Source organism: Coffea arabica, chromosome 10e (assembly GCF_036785885.1).
Source record: "Coffea arabica cultivar ET-39 chromosome 10e, Coffea Arabica ET-39 HiFi, whole genome shotgun sequence".
Classification (NCBI taxonomy): Eukaryota; Viridiplantae; Streptophyta; class Magnoliopsida; order Gentianales; family Rubiaceae; genus Coffea; species Coffea arabica.
Window position 1 is genome coordinate 895,679 of NC_092328.1, and position 26,327 is coordinate 922,005.

The 26,327-nt window shown below is 38.5% G+C and overlaps 4 protein-coding genes across 11 annotated transcripts; all 4 read right to left on the bottom strand.

Annotated features, from left to right (window-relative positions):
- Positions 1-224: 224 nt before the first annotated feature.
- On the bottom strand, positions 225-4,274 carry LOC113711841 (RNA pseudouridine synthase 2, chloroplastic). 6 transcript variants are annotated; one of them, XR_011821991.1, is made up of 9 exons: positions 3,834-4,273; positions 3,554-3,697; positions 2,694-2,954; positions 2,368-2,570; positions 2,096-2,174; positions 1,404-1,579; positions 1,198-1,300; positions 1,011-1,099; positions 225-933 (listed from the first exon to the last, which is right to left on the bottom strand). XR_011821991.1 is itself a non-coding variant. In XM_027235065.2 (8 exons), exons 1-8 carry the CDS (start codon positions 4,170-4,172, stop codon positions 910-912), a joined length of 1,329 nt encoding a protein of 442 aa, XP_027090866.1. In that variant the 5' UTR covers positions 4,173-4,273; the 3' UTR covers positions 225-909. The 6 variants fall into 6 exon arrangements, 2 of the variants coding, with proteins under 2 accessions (XP_027090866.1, XP_027090869.1); XR_003453164.2 differs by having other exon boundaries at positions 1,011-1,300; XR_011821993.1 differs by having other exon boundaries at positions 1,011-1,300; positions 3,869-4,059.
- Positions 4,275-4,691: 417 nt separating this feature from the next.
- Positions 4,692-10,168, bottom strand: LOC113711843 (calcium-dependent protein kinase 29). The gene is made up of 8 exons (XM_027235072.2): positions 9,296-10,168; positions 6,888-7,031; positions 6,534-6,686; positions 6,143-6,258; positions 5,677-5,844; positions 5,402-5,529; positions 5,083-5,182; positions 4,692-5,003 (listed from the first exon to the last, which is right to left on the bottom strand). The coding sequence occupies exons 1-8, from the start codon at positions 10,008-10,010 to the stop codon at positions 4,923-4,925; spliced, it is 1,605 nt and encodes a 534-aa protein (XP_027090873.1). The 5' UTR covers positions 10,011-10,168; the 3' UTR covers positions 4,692-4,922.
- Positions 10,169-10,321: 153 nt separating this feature from the next.
- Positions 10,322-18,036, bottom strand: LOC113711842 (pentatricopeptide repeat-containing protein At1g20230). 3 transcript variants are annotated; one of them, XM_072067761.1, is made up of 4 exons: positions 17,903-18,036; positions 11,661-14,168; positions 11,343-11,428; positions 10,322-11,080 (listed from the first exon to the last, which is right to left on the bottom strand). In XM_072067761.1, exon 2 carries the CDS (start codon positions 14,079-14,081, stop codon positions 11,784-11,786), a length of 2,298 nt encoding a protein of 765 aa, XP_071923862.1. In that variant the 5' UTR covers positions 14,082-14,168; positions 17,903-18,036; the 3' UTR covers positions 10,322-11,080; positions 11,343-11,428; positions 11,661-11,783. The 3 variants fall into 3 exon arrangements, with proteins under 3 accessions (XP_071923862.1, XP_071923861.1, XP_071923860.1); XM_072067760.1 differs by having other exon boundaries at positions 10,322-11,117; XM_072067759.1 differs by having other exon boundaries at positions 10,322-11,428.
- Positions 14,641-18,046, bottom strand: LOC113712541 (probable nucleoredoxin 2). Its single transcript, XM_027236024.1, has 3 exons — positions 17,903-18,046; positions 15,594-16,088; positions 14,641-15,276 (listed from the first exon to the last, which is right to left on the bottom strand). The coding sequence occupies exons 1-3, from the start codon at positions 18,044-18,046 to the stop codon at positions 14,641-14,643; spliced, it is 1,275 nt and encodes a 424-aa protein (XP_027091825.1).
- Between the last annotated feature and the right edge of the window lie 8,281 nt (positions 18,047-26,327).

Genomic DNA, 26,327 nt, shown 5'->3' on the forward strand with positions numbered 1-26,327 from the left:
TGATCTTTTCTAACTTTGAAATAAGAAGTAAGAATTTCATGTGTTTTAGTCTTGAAGATGCAATACTGGATTTGATTCATGATTACTCTTAGGACACAACAAGTGCAAACATAAGGGGAGCATGATTCTGATAAAAATGTTCAGCGGTCTTAAACTAAGCATATATCAGGAAAAAAAAAAAAAAAATTATTCGCTTGCTACTAGATTTTATGGGGACCTAAAAGTACAGAACTTCAACTCCTGAAAAAGTTAATAAAATCCCTTTCAGTTGGTCTTGTTCGTTGGTGATTACAATAAAGGCATGCTGAATGTCGGAATTGGAATTACAAGTTTATTTCTCCACCATGCCGCCGAACAGGTGGTGATCGACGGTCGACTGCATCTGCATCAAAGAGATGAGATGGGTACCCTTCAAATATTCACCCATGCAGGGTTAGAATATGGTATTAGCGCGCTACTATCTACACAGGTCTTATAATCGAGGTACCAATTCAGACACAAGGCTCGAATGGATAGAGACCATCATGCTACTCTACAGGCTTCAAATATCACGCTGTTACTCTTCAAAGAATTTCAATTCAGACGCATAGCTCGAATCGATAGAGATCAGCATGAGAAAGATGCTCCCATCAGCATCAGCAAAGTCGTCTAGGGAGTAGGGAAGGCCCAATTCAAGACCTCATGCCTCCACAACCACAAGTCCATGCTTCCATCAGCATAGAAAAAGTCTGGTTTCCGGTACCCTGAACCCATTCAAAGGACCGGCGGATTCATGAAGAAGAAGCCAGCGATGGCAAGATGGTACACGACCTTGAGGAAGCAAATAAAGCCAAGAGAATGGTTTCCCCGACTCCTCTCTGATGCTTTGCTATCAACATGAACTTAATGAGCCATTACAATCGTGTCTTCTTAGCGGTGGACCTGCCTGCTAACCTGGTGATCAATTCAATGTAGCTAATCAAATACTAGATAAAGAAAATCAGATGAACCACAAAGTAGCAGTTCCTAACTCAGGTTTGCTGAGCAACAGTACTGAGACGCCAGGCTGGCAGGCTCTACATATGCAGCATCACGATGTTCTACTAAAATGGCACTTATCCTTGTACAGGAGTCAAGTTGCAATCAGGCATTAAAAGCCAACATATCATCATTTGCTATCTACTCAAGACACCTATCATACTTTATTGCATGTCTTACCTTCTCTGCCCTAATGTCACGAAGCTGGGTTAATATTTCAGCAAAATCTGCAGGTGGCATCTGAGAAAAATGCATGTTCTCTAGAGTGTATGGGTGTGTAAATCTACAAAAGAAATAGGAAAAAAAAAAAGAGGATAAAATAATAAATATCCATCCACTATAATACCAATAAACTGCAAGTTGAATGTACCAGTAATAATTATTACCCCAGAGATAAAGCATGAAGACAAGGTCTTTCTAGTTTACAAATCAACTGCTGAAGATTCTCACGAAAGCTGGATGGGGTCCTAGGCTGAAGCAATGAGAGGGCCATTCCCTTGGTTCCACCATAAAGCTCATCTCCCAACAGAGGAACTCCCATATACTTTGCATGCACCCTTATCTATGATTTGTGCACAAGCTCTCAAAAGAAGTCTTTATATCCTCAATGTGAAAGACACAGAAAAATTTATAAAAGCTTGTGCAGAAGCTCTCAAAAGGAATTCTTTATATCCTGTAGTAGTCTTGTTTCATATTACTAGCCTCAAATTAGAGTTGAATATTTTCTTCATACAGGTTTTCTTCCACCATAAGCATTTCAATCTTTTAACCTATGCCTTTGATTTGTCCACTTAGGAAACTCCCCTTATTATAAGGCTTAGATTTCTCAATTTCACCAACATGCTGTTTGGAGAAATAATCAGTTCAAAATATTTGAAACCTCCAGAGCACAATATTAATTTCCAGAAATAGGACGCAACTTATAGCTCAAACAGATGTGTCAAAGAGGCACAGATAAAGGTCTGAAGTATACATATTTCGAGAGATGATGGTTCACTAAGACTTTTCACTTGATAAATGCAATGCAGTCCAACAAAAATACAAGTATTTGGCTCTGGCCTCAAGAAGATCAACTTACCTGATGAGTGCGCCCAGTTTCTAGTTTCCATTCAACCAAAGCAGAACCACCGCCAGCAAGCACTTCAACTACACTATACCTGGTAAACATTAAATTTAATAAGCACAGCTTTGAGTTAAAAAGGTTACTTGTGCCGGCAAGAAAATGACAGTAAATCAAACAGACTCCTTTTTTTTTTTGTTTTTGGGTGCTTGTCTTTTCCCACAAGGAAGGATTGGAAAGTATCATTCACAGCCAAAACACAGAAAAAGTCAGTGAAGACCTCATATCACCTACTAGCAGCATTGCGAGTCTTTTGACTATGAGTAGATCCATCGAAAACAGCCATACGAATTCGATTATTTGAATCACGGCCAACAGGTATGTCAACACGTCCTGATACTGGTGATGGAACTCCACAAGTAAGACTCACATAGACTCTTTTTATTGTACGGTTCTTAAATTGTTCTGCCAGATGTGAATGAGAATGTTCATCCTGCAAATTGCAAAAGTAATTAACATTAGAAACAGAAGAAATGGCGTAATACAAAAATATTAAGCAAAATTGTGATGATTTAGCCTTGATTTAATGCTTCTTGACACTTTTAGCAGGAATCACCTTTGCAACAACAAGTAACCCACTAGTTCCTTTGTCTAATCTATGCACAATTCCTGGGCGAATAGATGCCTCAGATGTACGGGAAGAGGCACCTCCATTATCTTTTGGTGCTCTAGGAAAGGCAATAAACTCATCATCAGAAGCATCCTCTGGCTCAAGATGTACTTCCTCACTTGCAAGTGAAAGCATAGGAAGACTACAATGATGAAGAATGCCATTCACAAGCGTTCCAGAAGTATTCCCAGGTGCTGGATGAACCACCTGTATAATTAAGCAATATATTATAGTGCAGATCAGCCAAAACCATTGACAAGCAGAAAGAAACATGATTTCATTTAGTATCATGCATAGCATCATAAGCGCATATGGTGAATAATCTAGTAAAAACCCAAAATGTTAAAAGTGGTTCACTTCCTTCCTGTGAATCTCTTACCCAAATCCAAAACCTGGAAAGGCATTCTTTCTCAATTCAGAAGAAAAATACAGAGAGTCAGAAAGTTCAATGGGTTGAAGTAATTTCTTTCAATAAATGAGCAAAAGGAAGTGCAACAATAATGGAAGTTAGCATCAATATTGAAGAGCTGCTGAAAGGCCTAAAAGTGAAATTCTAGTCAGGCAAATTATCAGATTATCACTTAAAAGAAATAGCATGACAATAGGCATGTCACAGCACGGTTGCTACATTTACACAAAGGACAACAAACAACATCAGACCATTAACAAACGTCCACCCAAAAACCAACTCCAAAATATCCAGCACTGATATGATTTATGAATTGCAAAAAATGAGACAATTATACGAACCTCTTACTCAGATAAGAACTTGTCTCACAAAAAATAAAAAGGGACCGAAACCTCACCATATGAGCAGGCTTGTTGACCACAAGTAAGTGATCATCTTCATAAACTATATCCAGTGGTATATCTTCTGGCTCAGCCCTTAGCTGCTGCAGCTCCGATATTGTACAATTAACCTTATCCCCGCCTCTCACCATATGAGAAACCTGCATACCATTGATCAATTTACGATCCAACCACCATTTCAATCAAAAGTTAACAGCTTTTCTCAAGGGTCTCCAAAATTTGTTCTCAAAATTTGATTAAACCCAATTTTTTTTTTTTTTAAAAAAAATAAGTAACCTTATTAATGATGCGGCCGTTAACGGAGACGAGACCTGAGCGAATGCTGGACTGAACTCGGGCTCTGCTGATGCCATGAATGCGTGAAGAAACCCAAGAATCCAGCCTCAGCTTTTCCGACTTGACATCAACGGTTTCTTGGAGTTTGGCACCGGAGAAATTGATAGTTCGCCGGTCAGACATGGGTTGTGGGTTTCCCCCGGCAGAAGTGGTACAAGCCTTGACATTGACGAGTCTTGAAAGCGAAATCACCGACAAGGGTTTAGGGATAATATTTTTCAAGGCTTTGGTGGAGGGAAGTGAGGTCCAGGAGATGGTATTGAGTGACAAGGACCCCATTTCTCGAGGAGGGTAGCTCTGGAGAAGACGGGAGCTAAAAGGGCTGGAGCCAGGAGGCGGAAATTGCCCAAGTTATTATGGGTGCTTAAAGGCGTTATTTTTGTCGTATTGAAATGCGCCACGCTTTTAAATATCCCAATATATTCCATACCATTCAATAATTTCAATTTTATGAATAATGAAGTGGAGTTAGTACTACCACTGAGCACTTAGTTTAGGAGACACAATTTGCTCTTTGTGTTTGGGCAGTTAAAAAGCCTTTAATTATCCCCTTGTGATTGGACCATATTTTCTCGTTTTAATTTATTTATGAGAACATTAATAATACCTGAAGGAAGGCCTCTAATTACAGCCTGAAAAATATCATCAATATACGCATTTGGACCGTTTTGCACAACGAATAAAACTTAACTCAAGTGGTAAAAGTGTTACTATTGGTTTTGTTTAGATTTCTGCGATGCGACTCGAAACCACTACCTGAGGTGTTAACAGCGGTGATATCATATTATAGTTTCGAAGTTACGATCGAACTGATATCAGCAAATTTATTCTCAAGAAAACTACTAAATCATCATCATGTTTATCTTTTACAATGCACTGCAGACAAAAAGATTCACGTATTCACATCAAGAGAGAGAGAGAGAGAACATGAAAACATATGAATCGGCGGGCGCATGTAGGACTCAGGATAAGCTGCTTAGCTTGCTGGAGATGAAAGAACGAAAGACTTCCTTATTCCTGAGAAGGTCCTTAGCTGATTTCTTGTTTATGATCATCTGTAGTTCCCTTTCTCATCATGGTTACGAACTCCTCGTAGTTAATTCTTCCGTCCTGCATGATTAGATATCATCATAACAAAATTATCGAGGTTGGAACTTGGAAAAGTTTTGACATTAATGTTTCTACTTACTTTATCAATATCTACATCATTAATGATTTCATCAATAGTTGCTTCATCTCCCATTCCGTACTTGGCCATAGCATGTCTGAGTTCATCCCTTGTGATAAATCTGCAGGAAGATCACCAACAAACTTGTGCTAATGCCCTTCTCCATTTACCAAACGCAAAGGCAGGCTTAAGAAAGCTCAAATTCAGGAATACCAAGAAACACGATGACGAGAACAAAAATGGGCAGGGAATCTCCTCAACTACAATACAATATTTGTCCTCCTGGATAGATATAATTTCTAATGCATTGAACAAATCAAGGGAAAATTAAGATGCATACCCACTACCGTCCTCGTCGAAGTGCTGAAAAGCCTTGAATAGATGGTCTTCTTTCTCCAGTCTATGACGATGCATGGTAGCAGTAATGAACTCAATGTAGTCTATCGTCCCGTTCTTGTCAACATCAGCCTGGAACAAAGAATTTATGTTTAGTGAAAGATTCACTTGGAGTTCAAGTCAACATTCATATTTATTTATTTTAGTAAATGGCAAATTAGTCTTTGGTTCCCATGTGTGAGTTAACACAAGGAACCTCTATAGTCGCGGGTTGCTTACAGCTTCCATCAATTCTTGTATTTCTTCTTCTGAAAGCTTGGATCCCAACCTAGATAACCCAGTTTTGAGCTCTTCATAAGTAATGGTACCGCTTCTATCCGTGTCCATGTTGTTGAACATTTGTCTCAACCCCTTGATTTCTTCTTCTGAAAGGTTTTCTGCAATAACCTTCCAGTAATTTCATGTTTCAGCTATCAATAACTCTAGAAAGAGGAATCATAAAGCAACTGTAGAAAGGAAAGTACTCTTATGAATGACTGTCAAATATATTCACTAGTTCATTATGGAAACCGCGCTGTCCAGCAGGACACAAAATATTTAGTTCAACATGGTTTAAATCATATAACAAGCATCTTGCTGTTTCAGGGATTAAGATTAACTCACTCGGTTGCATACAATTAAACAGAAATTGCAGATCTGTTTAACAAGCATTCACCCTAAAGAAATTTACATATCGATTCATTACCTTTAAAGCCAGCTTTTTCAGCTTGTTCATTGCTCTAAATTGCTTCATCCTTATTTGCACAACACTGTCAATTGGCGTATCTGATGCTTCACCACCTTCCTTGAGCCATGGATGTTCTGGTTCATATATGTTTAGCCAAATTTAGATGATGATCGGAATTATAGCTATGCAATTATTTGGAGGATGGAAACATTATATACTATTTTCTTTCCAAGATCTGCGCAATATAGACACTGTTAACCACTACATGGAGTGTTATACTCCATATGCTATTTACTCTCTGTACAATATATAAAAGTTTCTGTACAGCAACAGGTAAACACTCAGAGCCAAATGACTTGAGAAGGACAGAAAATAATAATATTGAAGGTCAAAAGATTTTACTATTTACCAAGGGCTCCGGCAGCCGTGATCCTTTTCCGAGGATCCATTGTTAACATTTTCCTAACAAGATCCTTTGCACCAGACGATATTGAAGGCCAGGGAGAGCTTTGGAAATCAAGGCGCCCCACTAGGATTTCATTAAAAATGGCTTTGTCGTTCTCTGAAGCACAAGTCAATATCACTCAGTATAGCAACTTAAAGGCTAAAAGCAAAAATTAATTCCAGGTGCTAGAATTTAATTCATTCTTCATTGCAGCGTAAGAGAATGAGACGAAATAAGTTGACATTCTCTTGTAGGAAAAACTGGAATGAAAAAAAGATAGCAACTTTGGTCTCTTCTGCCTGTTTGAGTCTCACTTACCAGCTGAGAAAGGAGGAAATCCACTTAAAAGAATGTACAATATGACTCCAGCACTCCAGACGTCTGCCTCCTTCCCATAGTTTCGTTTCAGTATCTCCGGGGCCACGTAATATGCACTACCAACAATGTCCCTGTACACTTTTCCTGAAGATCATTTAAGAATGAAGTTCCTGCTTAGAAACCTTAAAATGTATTGGTAACTAACAGTTGCGTGGTGCAAAACTTTTAGCAGAAAGTTTTGCAAAGAGCCAAACACGGATCTGCTGCCAGCCTTGCACTTGATAAAGTTCTGAATTCACACTCTCCCAATAAAAGTTCCAATCAAGAAAATGGAAACAAACAAATCACAAATTAAAATAAAGCAAATACATAGACTTCACAAAATTCTTAACCCTTCCCTTCCTCAAAAAGAAGGAAGGATACCAATAAGCAAAATGTGTAGGTATTTTTAATCCAGCATAAATTGGAGTTCAATGCTGCTCTATAATTTGTCAGTCTGGATTTCCAATTTCAGTGAGAAAGAATACTGACCAACAAAACAATGATATCCAAGCACTGCAACAAGACAGACCACAAACAGAATATCCGGATGGTCTGTTCAGTCTTGATTTTGTCATTTGCACTTGGACAACATCTCTAAAATTCGAGTCACAATGAATGAACCAGAAACTGATCAAGACATTGACTTAATCTCCCATCCAAGTTTAACACACTGGCTACCTAGGAATAAGCTTTAAGGTGTGGGAATTATCACTTTGAACTCCATCAAATATTTTCCAAGAATCGAAACTACCATTTCCATTAAACTTTAATGGTTCTTGTTCGAAACTTTCTCGAAACACTCAAAATGAATTATATATTTGGAGGCCGCTATCTGGCTCATATGGTGCTTTAAAATCAACCCATACTGCAAAATGATAGAGCCTATGATGCATAACTAGGATGTCTCCAATGAGTATCCATTTGAAGGTCCTCTAACTTGTAGATACAGACATCTGTGGTATATAACTCGCAACTTTCTAACTTATTCAACATTGTTCCAAGAAAGAATAAGGGACACTACTTCGGCAATGCAAATAAGCAATACAAAGACAAATTTAGTCACGACCGATCTATACGGGTTTAAGTATTTGCATACAAAAGATGCATCCTGAAAGAGAGAACACTGCATATAAAAGATTAAAGATTGAAATGAACATGGATACAACACATCTTGTCTCAACCTTTTGGAGAGTTCGTGATTCCAAAGCTTAAGTTTACCACCTTCTATTTGTGAACTTGTGTCAAGCTACTAATTCGTAATAGAGTTGAAATTCTTCTGCATTAAACAAAATCGGAGAAAAAGGTTTTAATTTAATTTTGCGATCGGCTTGGAGTGTTGGACCATTCGAATGACCACCAGGTTCACCACTTTATAATATAAACAAACAGATCATTAAGGAGTACTATCTTACGCTTTGAAAAAAAATTATAAAAATGTTATTTACATTCTATTATTTGTTATTTACACTTTTATCATTTATTTTATCATATAACCTAATAAATAAAAATGATACGATTAAAGTAATAGTGGAAGCACGAAAGTCGAAAATCGAAGTGCAAATAACAAACATTTTCCAAAGAGTTGCAACAGCAGCATTTTCACATTTGCTTTTGATTTCGAGGGAACAAGGGAAGCGGTACGAAACACTTGGTTGACTTTGTCACTATCATTATTGACCAGGTCAACTTGACCAGTTGACGTAGACTACAAGTGGCATCCACTGACCCACATCCACATGCTCTAATTGATAGGATCCAAAAATCTGTGAAATCAACACCTTTATAGGTCACGATCAGTGCAAAAGTCTGCAAGTTTTTTTCTATGGTACAAAATTTCTGTCACAATCTTGAACTGATTGAGTGCTGAAACTTCCTCATTTTCCCATTGGGTGTGAGCAAAACCGTATAGAAGATGGCCGACTAAACGATGACGGACACCCCGTGAAAGGAACTCGTAATAAGAGTGAGTTTGTTTGGACAAAAATAATTTGGTTTGCAAAATGTATTCTCACAAATCTCAATCACCTTTTTATTTTTTCAATCACCTTTTTATCTCACGTACATCACATCATAAAAAGTGCTACAGTAAATATCTCAAATAAATCATCCAAACAAACTCTTATCCAAACAAACTCAGTGTAACTCCGCCAGTACCATATTCCATTACGAACCATGTCTAGTGATGCCCCAATTTCCCCGATTTTGAATACTAATCAGCGTTGACAAGATTATTATTAGCAGCACATGGTTGCTTCCGAATTAGCTTCAATTACCGAGAAAGCAATCAAAATCAAAAATTGATCATACAAACAGAGGAAAAGAAGCGTAATTGAAGCTAACTTGCAAAAGAAGTAAAAAAACTTTACCTTCCTCAATAAAGACAGAGAGCCCAAAATCTGTTGCTTTTAAAGGAGAATCATCATCCCGATTGACCAGCAAGAAGTTCTCAGGCTTGAGGTCTCTATGAATCACCCCCATGAAATGACAAGCATGAACCACATTCACAATCTGCCGACCAATCCTAGCAGCTTCTTTCTCAGAGTAACTTCCTTTGGCAGCAAGGCGGTCGAAAAGCTCTCCACCTAAGCATAACTCCATCACCAAATGCAGATTCCTCCTGTCCTCGTAGGCTCCCTTGAACTCCACGATATTAGGTTGTCCGCTCAGATGCTGCATTATGGAAATTTCCCTCCTAACATCTTCTATATCTTTGGGAGTCGCAAGCTTTGTTCTTGAGATGGACTTGCATGCATATTTCAAGCCAGTTGCTTTCTCAGTGCAAAGGTATGTGATTCCAAACTGACCCCTTCCGAGTTCTTTATCGAGGTCGTAAAAGGCATTTATGTCGACACAAGGCTTCCCTAGTATTGGTCCAATCTGGGAAGAAGATGGTGCAGAATGTGTACTAGGCGGCTTGTATGAAGGGAGTGGTTTTGGAAAGGGTGGTGGTGGCGGCTGAACAGGTTCTTCTTGGGCTATTATTGGAATGGGGCGATACTGGTGAGGAGTAGAGTCTGGAGGGGAGGATATTGGGATGTCAACTGATCTTGGACAACACAATCTTGACAAACACGTACCCATTTCTTTCAGAGGAGGAGCGAGCCAGAGTACTGAAGGCCGAAGGAAAAGTTGGTGTTGAGAGGCTGGGGAGTGGAATGTTTCAAGAGTATAATGGGATGGGTTTTGCAGTTTGGTGTTGGAGTTCGTTAATAGGATTACCACTTTTTCGTGAGGTGCTTTGCTTAACTTTGCTTTGGCGGTTTGGTATGTACTTGGTATCCAGTTACACTCTTGCTCGCATACGAATGGTATTAGTACACATGGTGGGAAGGTCAGGAGAAGAAGGGATCCGGTCTCTGTCTGTCTTCATACACAAAATATATATATATATATAACCAAAGAAAAAGGAGCCTCCACACACAGTGTAAATATATTTACATAGCAGCAGCAGGCTAATCCAAGTGAAATTTGCACTCTCAAGGAAACAAAACCAGATGATACGATACAAGTAACTTTGCACTTTTCATATCAGACGCACCCACTTCTGCCCTGTTTTCTTTGGGCTTACTTGTGAAAAGACGCCTCGACTTTCCAAAGTGGCGCGGTGGACCAACCAAAGTCAATTGGCATTTGCATGTAATAGGCCTCATCTGTGTAATTGCTGCAAAATATTCGTAGTCCAACAACCAAGGAGGGAGGCCCCATTACCCATCAGTATACCATATTTCCACGAACAGCATCATAACAGTTGCATAATTAAACGTGAACCCTTGAAGAATTTATTCTTCGATGCATTCTTTGCACCCTGTCATTTAATGCAGCAAACCAACTATTGCCAGATAAGTTTGTTTGCTACTCTAAGGCACACCTGCTTACCATCATGCTCTCCAAGTGTATCAGCTTGCAGATATAAATGCATACTCAGTGGCAAAAAGGTCCATTAGCTTCAAAGCAAGCCCTTAAAATTGATCTTCCGTAAGACCTAACATATACTCCATAATCATCAGTCATGTCAGCATACCCTCCTTTTTGGATTATTTTCTGGTGCCAGATTTCTACCGTGTGCCCTGTTGAAATGGCATGCTGCTGCTACTTAGGAATTGAATTCCACTGTACAAAGAAAAATTTAAACCCTCCAGCTGTGAAGCTTCCTATCAGTATGAAATGTCCAGCAGTCAATCCACCGGCCTGAAGTATGCATTTTGTTACTTGATACTATTCAGGCATGTCTAATACAAAAGAGTATTTCACTAAAATAATTTCTTTCCACCAGACAACAGTGATTCAATGGCCATTACAAGAATAAACAGTGTCATCCTTGTTACATTTAACAATGATGACCTCATATTTCTTGACTTGCATACTCAAAACAGGAATCTTGGAGCTTCTCTGAGTCTCTGAGGCAGAAGATACCTGAAGTAACAGATAAGATATCTTTTGACACTCTTATTGACAGCCAGCATTTTTTCAGATTATAATTTGCTCTTCAGCTTGAACGTCTGTCACAGAAAATATGACAACAATAGGAAAAATAAGCTAGTGATGAAAGCAGATTAATGCAGAAGTCTGAATTTCAATAGAAGATTTGGACAATGGATAATTGCTATGACAATTCCAGAAACTAGAAACTATTCACCCACTTATTAAAACAGGAACATGCTTAGGCAAAAGAATAAGGCGAACAGAAAACCAACAAGGATTTATTGAGTGGAAGTCTAAATGTAAGCTTACAACAGGTAAAAGCTTCAATTGTCAGGATTCTGCAGTGAGTTTCGCCGATTCCAAGCTCCAGATCTCCGGGGTAATTTCCTGCAGCACCAATATGACAAACTTTTGTATAAGCCTGAATCTGAATCACCACAAGTCCCCGCATGAACAGACACCATCTTTGAAGTGATGAAATCGGTTTGTGTCTCTGACTAAAATTTCTCTCCTTTCAATGCGGGAAATGAATTTAATTGCAGTATGGCAGTCCCCACAAATTCTGAGGTTCTTCATCACTGTTAGAGCAGTCCCTGGACTGGTGTTCAATATCCCAAAAACTACAGCTAACTTCTCACTGTGGCCACATAAGATATGCTCCTTCTCCTGTTCTTCCACATCTTGCAACACAAAATCAGTATCAGGCAGATAACCCGATTTCTTCATTTCCATGCTCAACTTATTCAGCTTTTCTAAAATCTGCGCCATTTGAGGATGTGATTTGTCTCCTGCTAAAAGCATATGCACCCTGTTTTTGACCTCAATCCAGCTACATCCTGGATTTTTCTTCAATCCTGCACGCTTCATCATATCCCTGACTTTATCCATTTCAGTCCATTTTCCTCTGGCAGCATAAATATTTGATAGGAGAATATAATTCCCAGGGTTCTTTGGTTCCAGAGCAAACAATCTATTTGCAGCAACTTCTCCCAGTTGCATGTTATGGTGAACCCGACAGGAACTTAATAAAGCACCCCAAACACATGCATCTGGCTCAAATGGCATCTCATTCATCAAAGAATAAGCTTCTTCAAGCTTTCCCGCACGCCCAAGAAGGCTCACCATGCAAGCATAATGTTCCATCCTAGCTTCAATTCCATAATCTTTAGACATGCTATTAAAGTAACTCTGCCCTACTTCCACAAGACCACATTGGCTACATACAGAGAGAAGACTCGTAAAACTCACAAGATCTGGTAGTTGTCGACTACTCTGCATCAACTGAAAGATATTGATAGCTTCCTTTATCATCCCATGCATTGCATAACCACCAAGCATTGCATTCCAACAAACCAAATTACGCCTAGGCATCCTGTCAAAACACTGTCTAGCTGCTTTGATCCTACCACAACTAGAATACATGTCAATGAGAGCACTGCACACATAAACATCATCAGTAAAACCCCTCTTAAGTGAGAAACAATGTGCTGCTTTCCCATGTGCTAATGCAGCAAAACTGGCACAAGCTGGAAGCAAGGAAGGGATTGTTACAGAATTTGGTTTCACACCGGCAATCTGCATTTCTCTGAAAAGTTCTAAAGCCACAGGATGTTTGCCATGCTGCGAGCAACAAGCAATCATGGAGGTCCAGGAAACCACATTCAATTCCATCCCTTGACCCTTATATTTTCTGAAAGTCTTTAATGCATCGTCTACCATATTATTTCGAGAAAGGCTAGAAATCAACGCATTGCAAGCACCCACATCCTTTTTTTCCATTTCTTCAAAAACTCTCAACGTCTCCAGAGCACATCCACATTTCCCATACATATCTACAAGTGAACTGACAACATACTTATCTGATCTAAGTCCAAGTCTGATTGCATAACCATGAACCTGAACTCCGATGATGACATCCTCCAAGTCACCAACTGCAGCAAGAACACTAGAAACACTAACTCCATCACACTCAATACCGTCTGAATGCATCCTCTGAAACATCAATACCGCCTCCAGGAAATGCCCACTCTGATTAAACCCAGCAATCATACCATTCCAGGATACCAAATTTGGCTCAATTCCCAATTTTCCCATCTCGTCAAACACCATAGTGGCATTACTGACATCTCCTTTCTTCGCATACCCAGACGCTAATGCACTCCCGCATATCACATCTGGCTCAGCCATTCTATTGAACACGTTATGTGCATACTTCAGTGCACTACACTTAATGTACATATGAACCAAAGATGATTCAACAAGAGAATCTGATGCAAGCCCAGTAGCTAAACCAAAGCCATGAAGTTGATGACCCAATTTAAGGGCTGATAATCCAGCGCAGGCCTTGATAGTGCTGGGTAGGATATGAGTATCGGGAAAAAGACGTCCCGAAAGCATCTTAACAAGCAAAGTAAGCGTGCGATGGAAATTTTTAAATTTGGAAGAAGCATTAATGAGGGTTGTGAAAGAAAAGAGATCCGGTTGAGGATGTGAGTACAGAAGGATATCTGCTTCGGTGAAGCATTGGTGGCTGGCGTACAAGGCGAGTAGCTTGGTGGCGACATGGGGTTGGGTAGAGAGGCCTGCTTTGAGGGCGCCTGCGTGGGCTTGTTTTGCTTCGGAGAGGGTTCCTGTGGCCGAGTTGAGACAGCTCAGGTAAGCAATCTTGCGGTTGAAGTTGTTAAACAGGTGCAAAGCTTGAACATTCCTCGTCATTAATTTGTTGCTCATCTTCTTCTTGCTCGTCCAGAGCTTCTATAACACGGCCTAGTCCAATACCATCATTCGCAACCAGATTTGGCGGCAAATCTTCGGACTCTGTTCAAATTTCTGTTTTTCAGTTATGTTGATTAACATTGAGTAACACTACTTGCATCTCTAACCGCTACATTCTTTTGAAGATACACTAATGTAACATTTGTACCTGATTCAACAATTAGAATTTGCCATCATGGGGACAGAATGGGTGAAAATGTACAAGAACATAATGTTATGGGTCGTAGAATACATTCATGGGTCATAACCATTATGGTTTTCTTTTTAGAATTTGCTTATATACAATAACGGACGTAAAAGCCACACACATGGTAGGCGAATTTTCCCCTAAAAAACCTTTTTTTGGCGAACAGGATTTTACTTTTAAACTATAGCTCACTCAATCCACAACCTATAAATGCATTCCTTTGTTACATCAGATGAAAATGAACCATTTTTCTTGCCCATACGCAGTACTCAGCAATGATATAGATTCGATAGGACCCAACAGAACTAGCCCATTATGGTCAATCATTCAAGAACGTTGTCTATCGCTCCCAGGAGGTCTCTCCGCCGACTTCGTACACTTAGGATGCACCTCATAGCCACACTCCATGCACTGATACGCCCATCCAAGTCCTTGCTCATCACAGTCACAGCAAATGTAAGGTCCTCCTCCGCTGCCTTCAGACACTAGCGTGAGCTCATGGCGATGTCCCACATGGTACTTGGATTTGGGCAGGCTTTTAGCTTCTTCATCCATTTGCTTCTCCAGCAATGCCGTTCGAGCTTCAGTGAACGGGTAAGCATTTTCTTGGTACAGGTTTACCAGATTCCTTCCCTTCTTGGTCACTGTTTTTCCATCAGGGCCTAGAATTACCAAGCTAGGGATCCATTGAACATCGAAATGTTTAGTAAGGTTCTTGATGGTCGGATCATTAAAAGGCAATGCTAGCCATGGCATGGTCCCAAAAAATAAGTTAAAAGATAATTCATCATGGTCAGTTGACACAAAAACTATTTCGAAGTCTTCACCACCTTTTCCCAGCAGCACTTCTTTGATTTTTTGGTAGATAGATATCAACCTAGAAGTGAACTTCACCCCCGGAAAACACCATTGCGCTGAGAAATAAAGTCCAACTGTCTTACCCTTCAAGGATGCAACTGGGACCTGCATTACATGTCAAGTCCATAGGCTTTAGTTTCTAGATAGAAAAAGTACTATACACTTGCCACCTTCAATTTTTATTTTTTTGTCAATCATCACTTTTTATTTATAGTATCCTACACTATCCTAATCTAAGGGGAGACCCAACTGGGTCTAAGGGACCAGTGGGAACTGAACCACCACCGGATCAGAATTCTCAGTCCCTGACTCATGAGTTCAAATATTGAAGCATACTTTTTTCCAAACAACCAAACTGACTAGCCCGAGTAACACGAAATCAAATCCTTAATTATCTGCTTAAAGTATAATCCAGGACTTACCAGTTTGGATGTTGAGTGACCCAATAGAAAATCTCGATTTTGGCTCGTTAACAGATTCATTAACGTCTGATTTTCATGCTTCTCCCTCTCTCTCTCCTGTAGTTCCTGCAACCTCTCTTTAGTAAATGGAAAGGCCTGCTTCCCATAGCGGTACAGGAGTTCAACTCCATCATGAATTGCTTCATCGACTTTGTAATTGTCAGGTTGTAGAATAATTAGGGAAGGAATACCTTCTACATCAAACCTGCTATTCAAATTTTTCTTCGTATTCAAATCAGAAAATGGGATTGCAAGCCAAGGCATGCACGCCCGATAGTTATTGAAGGCATCCAAGTCTTCATCACATGACACAAAAACTACCTCAAAACCGGGAGTCTGACTCTTAAATTCCTCAAAAGCATTCACCAAAAGAGGCGTAAAGTTCTTACATGGTGGATACCAATTAGCTGAAAAGTAAATACCAACAATTTTGCCTTCAAGTTCAGAAATTTTAACCTGCATCAACACGTACTACATGAAACATATCACAAAGCCATTGCTTAGTAGGTAATCCAGTTAATTGCATCAATCCACTCCAGTTTTAAGTTCACTTGGTGAACCTATTAGTGAGATAAATCTCATATAGTTCTGAGGTTATTATGAGAGTCAGTTTTTCTTTCATATTCATTCGCTTTGAAGAGCCTAGGAAGTAAAATCATAATTAAATATTGAAAAGAAAAAAAAGATAACATGCACTGTCCAGAAATGTAAATGATAACATGCAAAGTCCTAAACTGAGTCTAATTCTCACAAAAAGGACTTTCTGGCTACTCAGACATCCACTGTCTACCATCTCTATTCTCTACTACACATCCTACTGCATCATCATTATAAATTTCAATCATCAATCTATGAACCAAAACCCCAAATCCATGGAAAAAGATTCCTCTTTTGTCCAAACCCCAAATTCTAACACTAATCAAATTTGGTCTCATCAGTGAAGAATGGCCATGATTCAGAAGGTTAAAGGCTAGCAGGGGTTCTGCTTGGCATCCCTAATCATCTTCAGTTGGTACTGAAGCCGCGAGGGGTGACAGGGACGTGGGACGTGGATGCTTATTGAGTGGTGGTATAGCTGTCAGAAGAGAAGCCATTGCAGATGGGTTTGAGGGGAGGAGGAGCAAAGCATGCCTAAAAACTGCTAAAATCCGAATGCTTTGTTGAGTTTGTTTATCGATGACCATCATACCGAGCCAGGCGTTTTCTTGACTTGGGTCGCTAGGGGGTTGTGGTGTAATCTGCGACAAAGAAGAAGGTTTTTCTTTTTTCTTTTTTTTTTTCAAATTTAAATGACGGGTTTGCCCCTGAAAAAGAACACATGACATATGACCGTCTCTCCATCTACCTTGATACCAAATTTGGATGAAACGATTAAAAAGCAGCTACGATTTTATAATTTTATTAGTTGAGTGACAGTTTTAGTTAAGAAAATAGTTAAGTGACCAAAAGATGCGAAAGTTAGATTGGAAAAAGTACTCAATAAGCACCATGTGATTGTGATATGCCCCTTAAAATGATTTCATAGCTTACAGGCAGCTAAAACAGGAAGCCAACCGAGTGATAGAGCAAAATACAGTAGCGTAGAGCAAATCTAAAAAACAAGGCAGAAGGAAAAGAAAATCCAGGGCCAGTCAATACAAAAACACACACACACACACACACACACACACACATACATATATATATATATATATATATATAGAAAACAAATTCAAGCCTGTGTTCATAATGGTTTGATCAACATGGGAAATGTTTAAAAATCAGAGAAAACACATGCTGGAGTCTGATGTCCAAACTGAACGCACAAAAGATATCGATGTTGTATTTGGGAATTTGGAGGGGGAGCAGGGAGGATCACCATCACAGCTGCTGAGTTCAAGGCTGCCGGAGAGACAATAAACTAGATGCCGGAGTGGTCTTCAAATTTTGTTTAACTTCAAAATCAAAGCAACGAAGAAAGGCAAAAAAAAAAAAAAAAAAAAATCATTATTATAAGTAGCTATCCCATTTTGAGTAGTACCCTGAGGATATTAATTCGTTCCAGAGATGGTGCAAAAGAGAGACAATAAACTAGATGCAAGTTCATTTTTTGAAGTCATTACTAGAAGCAGTTTCAATCTCTAAGTTAGGATTCCAACTTGGATTAACTCTAGCTCACAACAAAACAAAAAAAAATATTCAAGAACCTGAAATTGAACTGTCGTCGGTACTGTTAATTTCAGTAAATGAAGGTAGAAGGCGAGAGAGAGAGAGAGAGTGAGTGAAGAAACCTGAGATCCAGTTGCAGATAGCAGAAAGTCTCGATCCTCAGTCGCTAGGATAGACAAAAAATTCGTATTCTTGAATTCTTGATCCCCTTCCTCAGTAGCATTGTTGCTGTCCCTCACTCTAACTCGTACCGCCTCCTGCGTCATACTACCAGCCAACTGTTACAGCAGTATTTGATTGAGGACCGCAGATAGAGGCGCACACAGCCCACCAGAGTCCAACCAACGACCACTACTCTCCGCTTCCCCCCAACCCTGCCCGAATCCCCGACTCACCGCCGGCGCCTTTCTTTTTACACAGGGAAATATATTAATATCACTCCACTACATGTGAAAAGGTCATGTCTTCCATAAACACCTCTGGCCGACTAGTAACCGGACATTTGGAGGACTTAGTTCTCCTCCCACATCATTAAGCTTTCAACACGTAGCACCACACTCTCCAAACTTTATCACAAACTACATACTACAACTATTCGTTTTAGTCAACGAGTTTCCTTTCTTGTAGTATTAATACACGTTTTCTAGAAAAGTGTTACTTCAAAGTGAAATAGATTCAACAGAGCCTCAGCTTCCACTTGACAGGTAGCGTTTTGATAAAATAATTTGAGGTTCCATCTCAAAATCAATTGATAATGATGAATAAAGTGGTTCAAGATCTTATCATTAGTTTGATTCGAATTTCTTTAAAAAAAAAATTGAATGGTGAAACATATTATCTATTAACATATTTGATGCATAAAATGATAGTTGGGATAAGTTTATTTGGATCGAGCTATTTGAAATAATTACTGTAATATTTTTTATGATATAATATATATGAGATAAAAAATGATTGAAAATATTTTTTAAAAAAATGAATTAAAAAATATGTTTATGATGCAAGTGAAATATTATGTGAAAATTTTTTATATCCAAACAAACTCGTATCGCCTTTACCTTTTCTGAAAATTTTGATTTTTTTGTCTTTTCTTTAGTGGAGAAAAGAAATTACTCCATCTGTTTCGTTGAAAGTGTCGTATTTTTTATTTTTGGACGTTACAAAATAATTATCATGTTAGAAAAGTTAAATTACCTTTTAGTCTATCTTTTCAATATAATCTTTCTTTCTAATCACATGTGTGTTCCCTTCAAATTCAAAATTTGAATTTATAAAATATGAAATTGAAAAGAAAAACACAAATATCATAATCAAATCATTATTTTTTAAAAGTTGAATTCTTCAAACATGGCTAAATAAAGGGACATGACTAAATGAAGGGCACGGGAGGAGTACTAATTTTTTGAACTTTACGCGTAAGGTCCTTGATGACATGATTGAATCATTGGCGCATGTTTCCTTCGCAAAAGGCCAAACGTGCGGAACACACGTGTCCCCCTCTCTTTCTTGTCTATTTTAGGTACGATCTTATTTTGCCTTTCGACGGTACCTTAGGCTTCCTTTCGATTGTTGCCTTTTCTAAAGTGAATAGTTGAACTAGCAGGTATTTTTTTCCCGTTTTTCGAAAGAACAATAATTTTTGCCCTTTCTAAAGTAAATAGTTGATCAAACAAATATTTTTTCCGTTTTCGAAAGAACAATTAAAGTGAAGATGAAGTGCACATAGTCAATACAGTACATGTTTTCCTTATCTTAGAATGCGTCTTTTGTTCTGGTTGTCTTTCCTTTCATATCTTGTCTACTCCTTTTCATATCTTGTCTCCTTTATTCTTTTGCTCAATATGTCTTTTTTCTTTTGTGCAAATTTGCCCTCATAATTGTCCTGAGATAAGATAGCTACACAGGTGAAAATAACCCTTCAAACCTCCGTTCTATCTGATGGTTGGTTATATCATAATTTGGTCGCTAGTTAATGTGCTGTGTGACTGCATGAATGTCTATCTATCTATGTCTGTTTATATCTACCTATACTCGCCGTAGAAGTATAAAAGTGTGAATGATCTAGAGAATGGTAGGGTTAACCACCAGCCCCAGCCTTTGGGCTGGTGGAGTGGGATGAACCTTGTCTCCTACCAAAAAATGTCACATTTAAGTGGTTTGTTTCTAAAAAAATTCATGCGGATGTGCTGTGCACCCGTCTGATCCGATGGTGGTTCAGTCCCCTCCGAGTTATTCCTGGACCTCCTTAGGTCCGCCCCCTCCCCCTTAGTGTAGGATAAAATAGAGAATAGTAGGGTGAATTACCATTGACTAACGTTTCCACTCCATCTCCAATTATTTCTTGTGCTTAAAATTTCTTACTCAAAGCAAGGAAAATATTATTGTTTGCACTTCGACCATTTGTTATATCATATAATATAATAAATGAAAAATATATAATAAAAAGGATAGCAGGAGTGCAAATAACAGTTTTCCAAAACAATGACAAAATGTTAAATAGCCAGTCAAGACAAACAAGCTGTTAGGACAAAACAAAAACATGCAAAAAAATCCTTTATTGACTTGGAAAATCTTTATAAAAAAAATCATGAACTATTACCCCCTTATCAACAATCGTAGTGCTCAAATAAAGAGCAAATAGTCCAAGTTTAATGAACATTACAACTCAATTGATGTGATTCAAATTCATTAGAAGAAACTAAATGTTAAATTGATGTGACAAAAAGACGTAAAAATAATTTAGCTTTAATTAAAGTTATGCTTCACCTTAGTCGTATCCAAGCAAACAACGAAAATTGTTCATATACTTCACCCATAAACACTTATATGTCACTGCCACAGTTCTTTTTCCTTTGAGGGAAAAAAAATGGAAGAATAAATTAGATATTTATATATGCATTCAAACAAAAAATAAATAAATGAGAGTAATAAAATAAATTAAATTAAATAAGAATTATAAAGTTTAAAAAAGAAAGAGTAAATAGCTAGCTAGAAATAATAAAATGTGGTGGATCATTAACATCCTAACAATGATTTATTTAGAAGTGTTTGGGTCATGATTCATCTAGAAGAGTCAAAAAAATTTCAGAAAACATACCCATATAAGAGTTCAAATTTGAGAAACATTTTTACAAAAAAAATTGATTAAAAGAACTCAGAAATGTAAGAATTATTCTATTCTAAGGCCAACAATTAAAATTTTATAAAGAAATTTAGTATTTCAAAAGTTTCATATTGTGGATTAATACAATCACATGCAAATCACGTGAGGTTATTATTAAAGATGCACGGAACATTTGTATTTCTTGAGAGTCTGCAGTGTTACGATTGAATAATCATACATAAAAAACAACAGACATTCACCTGAAAATTTATCTAATAATAATAAAGAACTTTGCTATAGCAACTACTTACTATTATCCAATTGCATGCAAATTGAGTGGTCATTTCCGTGCCCATTACGTACTCTTGTAATGCTGAATTTACTAGCTCCGTACCACGTTTCCTGAGCTGCTGAGGGACTCTCGTGACCGCGGATACAAGTTCCCTCCAGATGCAGGGAATCGTTTGTATGGTGCCAATAATGATAGGGCAAGATGAGTCAGAAGAAAAGGGCGTCGCAATGAGCGGAGCAGAGAAGGAATCTTTGGCCGCAGAGAAAAGGACTCGCGGCTCAAGCACAAAAGCCCACGTACGCCGGAGCGTGGCTATTACGGTATCCGCCGTGTCCCAAGGACGCCCACAAAGTTTGGTAAAAGAGCGATCCTCCTCCTCCTCCTCCTAATCATTTTCTCGGACCCAACCTTAATGGTGTTTGGGTACGCACGTATATGGTGATGTTGTTTGGTTAATGATTGTCGATGGGACGATTTCTTGACCTAACCATTTAATTAAGCGTGACATCCTCGAGTTTGATCTGCTTCTTCTCCTGCTAATTGACACGCTCCAGCCCCCGGATGCTTGCTTCTGCCTTGATCCTCACCCTCTCTTGGTCACCATTTGCTGCTCCCACCACCTTCTTCTGTGAATGATCATATTCGTGCTAGAAGAAGTTACCTAAGTCACAAGCAATGCAGTTGTACAAGTTTTGTGTTCTTGCTCATTTTCTAATCGATCAATCGAATTGGATGTAGAAAGCATTAAATGGCATTATTATCATTGACTTTTGTTGAGCCATCCAATTCTAGCCAAATTAATGAGATTTTGTATATTTTCCACAGCTCACAGCTAATTGATTTTTAGACGAAACCTCGGATTCTTTATCAATTTTAGATTCTTTTTGGTAGATTATAAGCAAGCGATCAGTCAATCTATGCCAAAATTATCATAATCTAACAATGCTTTGATCGGAGGCGCTCGTCTTTGTAAGTTGTAGCACGAGCTTCAACCGGGATATGGAAGTGTACCTACCGGTCATACGTAAGTTTCAACTGAGAGTTTGGTTTCCTTCCTTAATTGGTTGTTTCCATTAGAAACTATTGGTAAGTAAATTTTTTGGATATTTGTCTAAAATTTTACTGTATTTTATCGTAGAAATTATAAAAAAAAAAATTTTTAAATACGTAAATTTTTAGATATATACTCCAACAGTGGCTAGTTGTACACTGCAGGGGAATTGATACTTGTGAGTCACAGTGAAGGGATCGTGCCGTGCTGCGGATTGCCCATCGTGAGCTGTCGATTTTGACAGCAGCAATCGGTAGAGAGTTTCGTCAAAGTGAAAATGTTAAGAGAGAACTCCTGATTGGGCCAATTCAGTTGGCACCAGGAGAGACTTAAGTTCCTCTTTGAACTGTTAGTGAGGGTTCAAATCTCATCAGCAGCGAAAAAAATCTAAGAGTTGTGTCATAACACTCCCTTGATCTAGTTGGGTCTGTATATCCACTAGCCCCTACAACAGTCTCCTTAGGCTCCCCCTCCCCTTAAATTAGAATAGAGTAGGTTATACAAATGTATGGTTGCTGACAAAAAAAAAAAAAAAAAAACTTCATGATTGGCATGGCATGTTCATTTCTTATATATGGAGTTGAAATTAACCGAAACTGCTAATGGAACAATGGATTTGGCACCTCACAATTGGTAGTTCAAACCCAACAACATCCGATGTGAATTCATATAATTTTTGTATAATCGTAATTTCTACACAAATTTAGCTGTATAAGTTATAAATTCGAATTTTAAACCGAATGTTATATCAAAATTACCCAATCGGTTAAAAATTGGACAGTAACTCAACGTGATCCGCAATGATTGCACCCCATTTCGACCAATTTCTAGACCACTAGCAATGATCCAAACGCACGTTTAACATTGGCAGAGTTGGTTCTATAATTGATGATATTCGGCTAGAATTATCATGTCATAATCCGATTGATGTTAATTGGGACGTCAATAGAGTTGTTGCTTACGAGTTGGCTACTTGAATTGACGATCCAAACGACTCCATTTTTTGGGTCTCAGCTCAAGTTACACATCTTCAGGAGCACAAGAGGCTGCTGGATTTGGGTTGGTTGAGGTGGGAACGCCCACCTAAGGAATAAATGAGAGTTGATGAGAACTGACAGACAGGCCGAAGTTGAGGTGACAATTAAGTAGGCATCTGCTCGATCATCCATGCGATGCGGCTCACAACAATCGTTTTAATGTTCATATCGAAGAAGGGGGACAATTGGCCCATGTACTACGTAAACCATCCGGTTGAAAAACGTGTGGTGCAAGCGTGCAACATGCACAATGCAAATTTGTTGCGCGAATTGTGATGGATTTAGCGTTAGCCGGCGCGCGAGGGGAGGGGATCCTTCAAGAGTGGGTGCCACTAATAGTTATTTGGAAAATTTGTTCATAAATCTGCAGCAGTTTTCAAAGGCAATAGGTTAAAGAGATAGATTTGTTTCTAAGCCAAGCTAGCTAGAAATAAAATATACATAGTAGAGCATCACATCTTTTTTTTTTCCAAAGAGATACCAAGAATAAGACACTCGACCAAATTGGTTGAATGGAAATTTGCCATCTCAGAGCGCATTGGATTAGTACTCAACTCTTAAATCTTAATCACTCTAAATTAAGGGGTAGCATGAAGTCTTTACTTTTTTTTTTTTTGCATAATTAATTACGCGTGACAAGCCAGAGTTCAAAGGGGACTCTAACTCTAGGAACCTAGTATAGGACTTGTACTCGTAGATGGGATAACTACTAAAAATGAAAGGATAACTCTGCACTCCTTCATGGCAATCCAGGGGGTTTTATAAATAGTAGACACATGGACAGGAAAGGGTGCGGAACATAGTACACTTATTCTCCTCTATTCTACTATTCTCAAACTGACTTGAACTTCGAAATCACAACGGGGAGATAGTCCTGCTGTTTAGCTTGTTGCAGGTCAGCTCGTCCGCCTCTGTCCGATGATCAATCGGAATCGTGCTCTCGATAGACTCTGCGCCAAGCTAGCTAGAGATAAAATATACTTAGTAGAATATCACAAACAATCACAAAAAAGTCACATATATTCACAGGAAGGCGTTAAGCTGTAACGCATGCGACCTACTCACACCTTCTAGCGCCACCCTTTTTCTCTGGGAAGACGCTTATTATTATTATTATTATTATTTACTCCTTCCGTCCCATTGAAAGTATCTTTTTTTTTTTTTTTGCCTATCCCAAAATATTAGTCATGTTTGACATTTTTAATTGCTCTATATTATGAAATTTCCCTTATGTCTTTCATTAATGATACATAAAGAATAAAGATAAATGTGATGGGATTGTTTTTTACTTTTTATTTGGACCAGCACGTGATTAAGGGCAAAAATGAAATAAAAGGAAAATTTTTTTGATAGAATGTACTATACATAAAAAGCATATATCCCTAAACATGACCCAAAAATATATATGGGACGGAGGGAGTATTACCGAGAAAACCTAGACTTGCCGGCCGGGCGTCATTCTATGGTATGGGAGGAGAATTTGGTCATCATCGTCGGCAGCTATGTGTTAATTAATTCCGTTCTTATCCTTTCTAATTTGAATACTAATAACTTGCGAATGGTGAGGTGAAAAATCAAGAACAGCACTAGCAGTAGTATAGTATAAACTACTAGTAAGTAAAGCTCATCATAACCATCAGATTATTAAAATGAGAGCGGGGTTTAGGAGCGAGACAAGTTTTCCCCATTAGGCGAATCATGGTGTTAATCTATTCCAACCTTTTTACGTTCTGCGGTTTGAATCAACTCCACTGCATCCACGCAAAGAATTTCAAATCATCCCACTAACTTTGCAGCGTTATCTTGCTTACAAAGAAAGGCAAAGAGCAGAAAGGAATACTATATTGCTTGTTTTTGTGTGTGTGGGAGAAGAGAAGTCACTTTTAGACACACGGCTACCCCCGCATCATTGATCATTGAAGTTGCGCGGTACACTAGACTATGTAGGGGTCAAGGGCTGCGAAGCTGTAGGGCACATTATCGTTAATTGCAAGTTGCCTAATTCACGTTAATTGACTCTCAATACACAAATCCAAAGCGAAAAAAGGCACTCGTAGTGGTACTAGTACAGTACTACTTTGATTGATTATTGTGGGGCATGGAGCCGAAATGATGATGTTCTCTCCACCAATGATAATAATATTATTGTCTCCCAAAAATAACCCAAAAATGTATATATGCCCTTTATAATGTTAATCTTTTAGGTTTCTCAGATTTAATTGTCTCATCATTTTGTCTGCTCTGCAGGAGCTCTAATGCTTTTACCCGATGGTGGAAGCAGATGGGATGACGTTTTTACGTTCTGTGCTTTTTGTTTGATTGCTAAACTAGATGGGATGGGAGGATGCTTTTATGTTTTATTTACAGACATCGATTATAATTTATATAGCTCAGTCCACGGTCAATAAGAGCAGATCACCTTTTCATTAAAAAAAAATTAATATATTTAAAATCTTACTGTCATACGTGTTGATATATCAGAGACCGGAGTCAAACAATCGAACCAAATTTTCATCCACCAAAAGCCAAGAAAACAACAGTACGATCGAGCAGCCTTATGATAGATAGAATTGGTCATGTGTGATTCTGTGATGTTGTGAATTAACTCAACTTGCTGGCAAGTTACCGCATTTGCAGGTAGCGCATTAAGTTATCGTGCCCATCATCCATCTACCAAACCTTCCTCCATGATTGAAGATTGAAGATTGAAGAGAACGCAACTTCTCTATCTTCCATGTTCTTCTTCTTCTTCTTCTTCCTTTTTTTTTTTTTGGCCTGCTACGGCGGTGGATTTAGCCATGAAGATGGATAAACGGAGAATACAAACCAACCAAGGAAAATAAATATTCAACCCATTAATTTCTGCTCTCGGCACCCATTGCAAATTCATCTAAATACCTAAAGACAAAGCGAACAACCAAAAGAAATGCTGTTACAAAAAATGTACATTGAATCGAAGGCCCAAAAAAAAAAGAAAAGAAAAGAAAAAAGGGTAGCTAGAAAGACATCTCGAGAGAGGCAGCAGGAGCAGCATGCATCAGTATTACTCTGCTCTTGGGAAATT

Excerpts from the sequence above, each read along its gene's own strand:
- LOC113711841 (XM_027235065.2), bottom strand. The coding sequence starts at position 4,172 with ATGGGGTCCTTGTCACTCAATACCATCTCCTGGACCTCACTTCCCTCC. Across the intron at positions 3,698-3,833 it reads ACGGCCGCATCATTAATAAG|GTTTCTCATATGGTGAGAGG; the intron begins GTTACTTATTTT and ends AATGGTATGCAG. Across the intron at positions 934-1,197 it reads GTGACATTAGGGCAGAGAAG|GTTAGCAGGCAGGTCCACCG; the intron begins GTAAGACATGCA and ends ATTGATCACCAG.
- LOC113711843 (XM_027235072.2), bottom strand. The coding sequence starts at position 10,010 with ATGGGTACGTGTTTGTCAAGATTGTGTTGTCCAAGATCAGTTGACATC. Across the intron at positions 6,687-6,887 it reads ATTTCCTCCTTTCTCAGCTG|AGAACGACAAAGCCATTTTT; the intron begins GTAAGTGAGACT and ends CTTGTGCTTCAG. Across the intron at positions 5,183-5,401 it reads TTCGACGAGGACGGTAGTGG|ATTTATCACAAGGGATGAAC; the intron begins GTATGCATCTTA and ends ATCTTCCTGCAG.
- LOC113712541 (XM_027236024.1), bottom strand. The coding sequence starts at position 18,046 with ATGACGCAGGAGGCGGTACGAGTTAGAGTGAGGGACAGCAACAATGCT. Across the intron at positions 16,089-17,902 it reads TATCTGCAACTGGATCTCAG|GTTAAAATTTCTGAACTTGA; the intron begins GTTTCTTCACTC and ends GTGTTGATGCAG. Across the intron at positions 15,277-15,593 it reads GTCACTCAACATCCAAACTG|GTCCCAGTTGCATCCTTGAA; the intron begins GTAAGTCCTGGA and ends CATGTAATGCAG.
- LOC113711842 (XM_072067761.1), bottom strand. The coding sequence starts at position 14,081 with ATGAGCAACAAATTAATGACGAGGAATGTTCAAGCTTTGCACCTGTTT.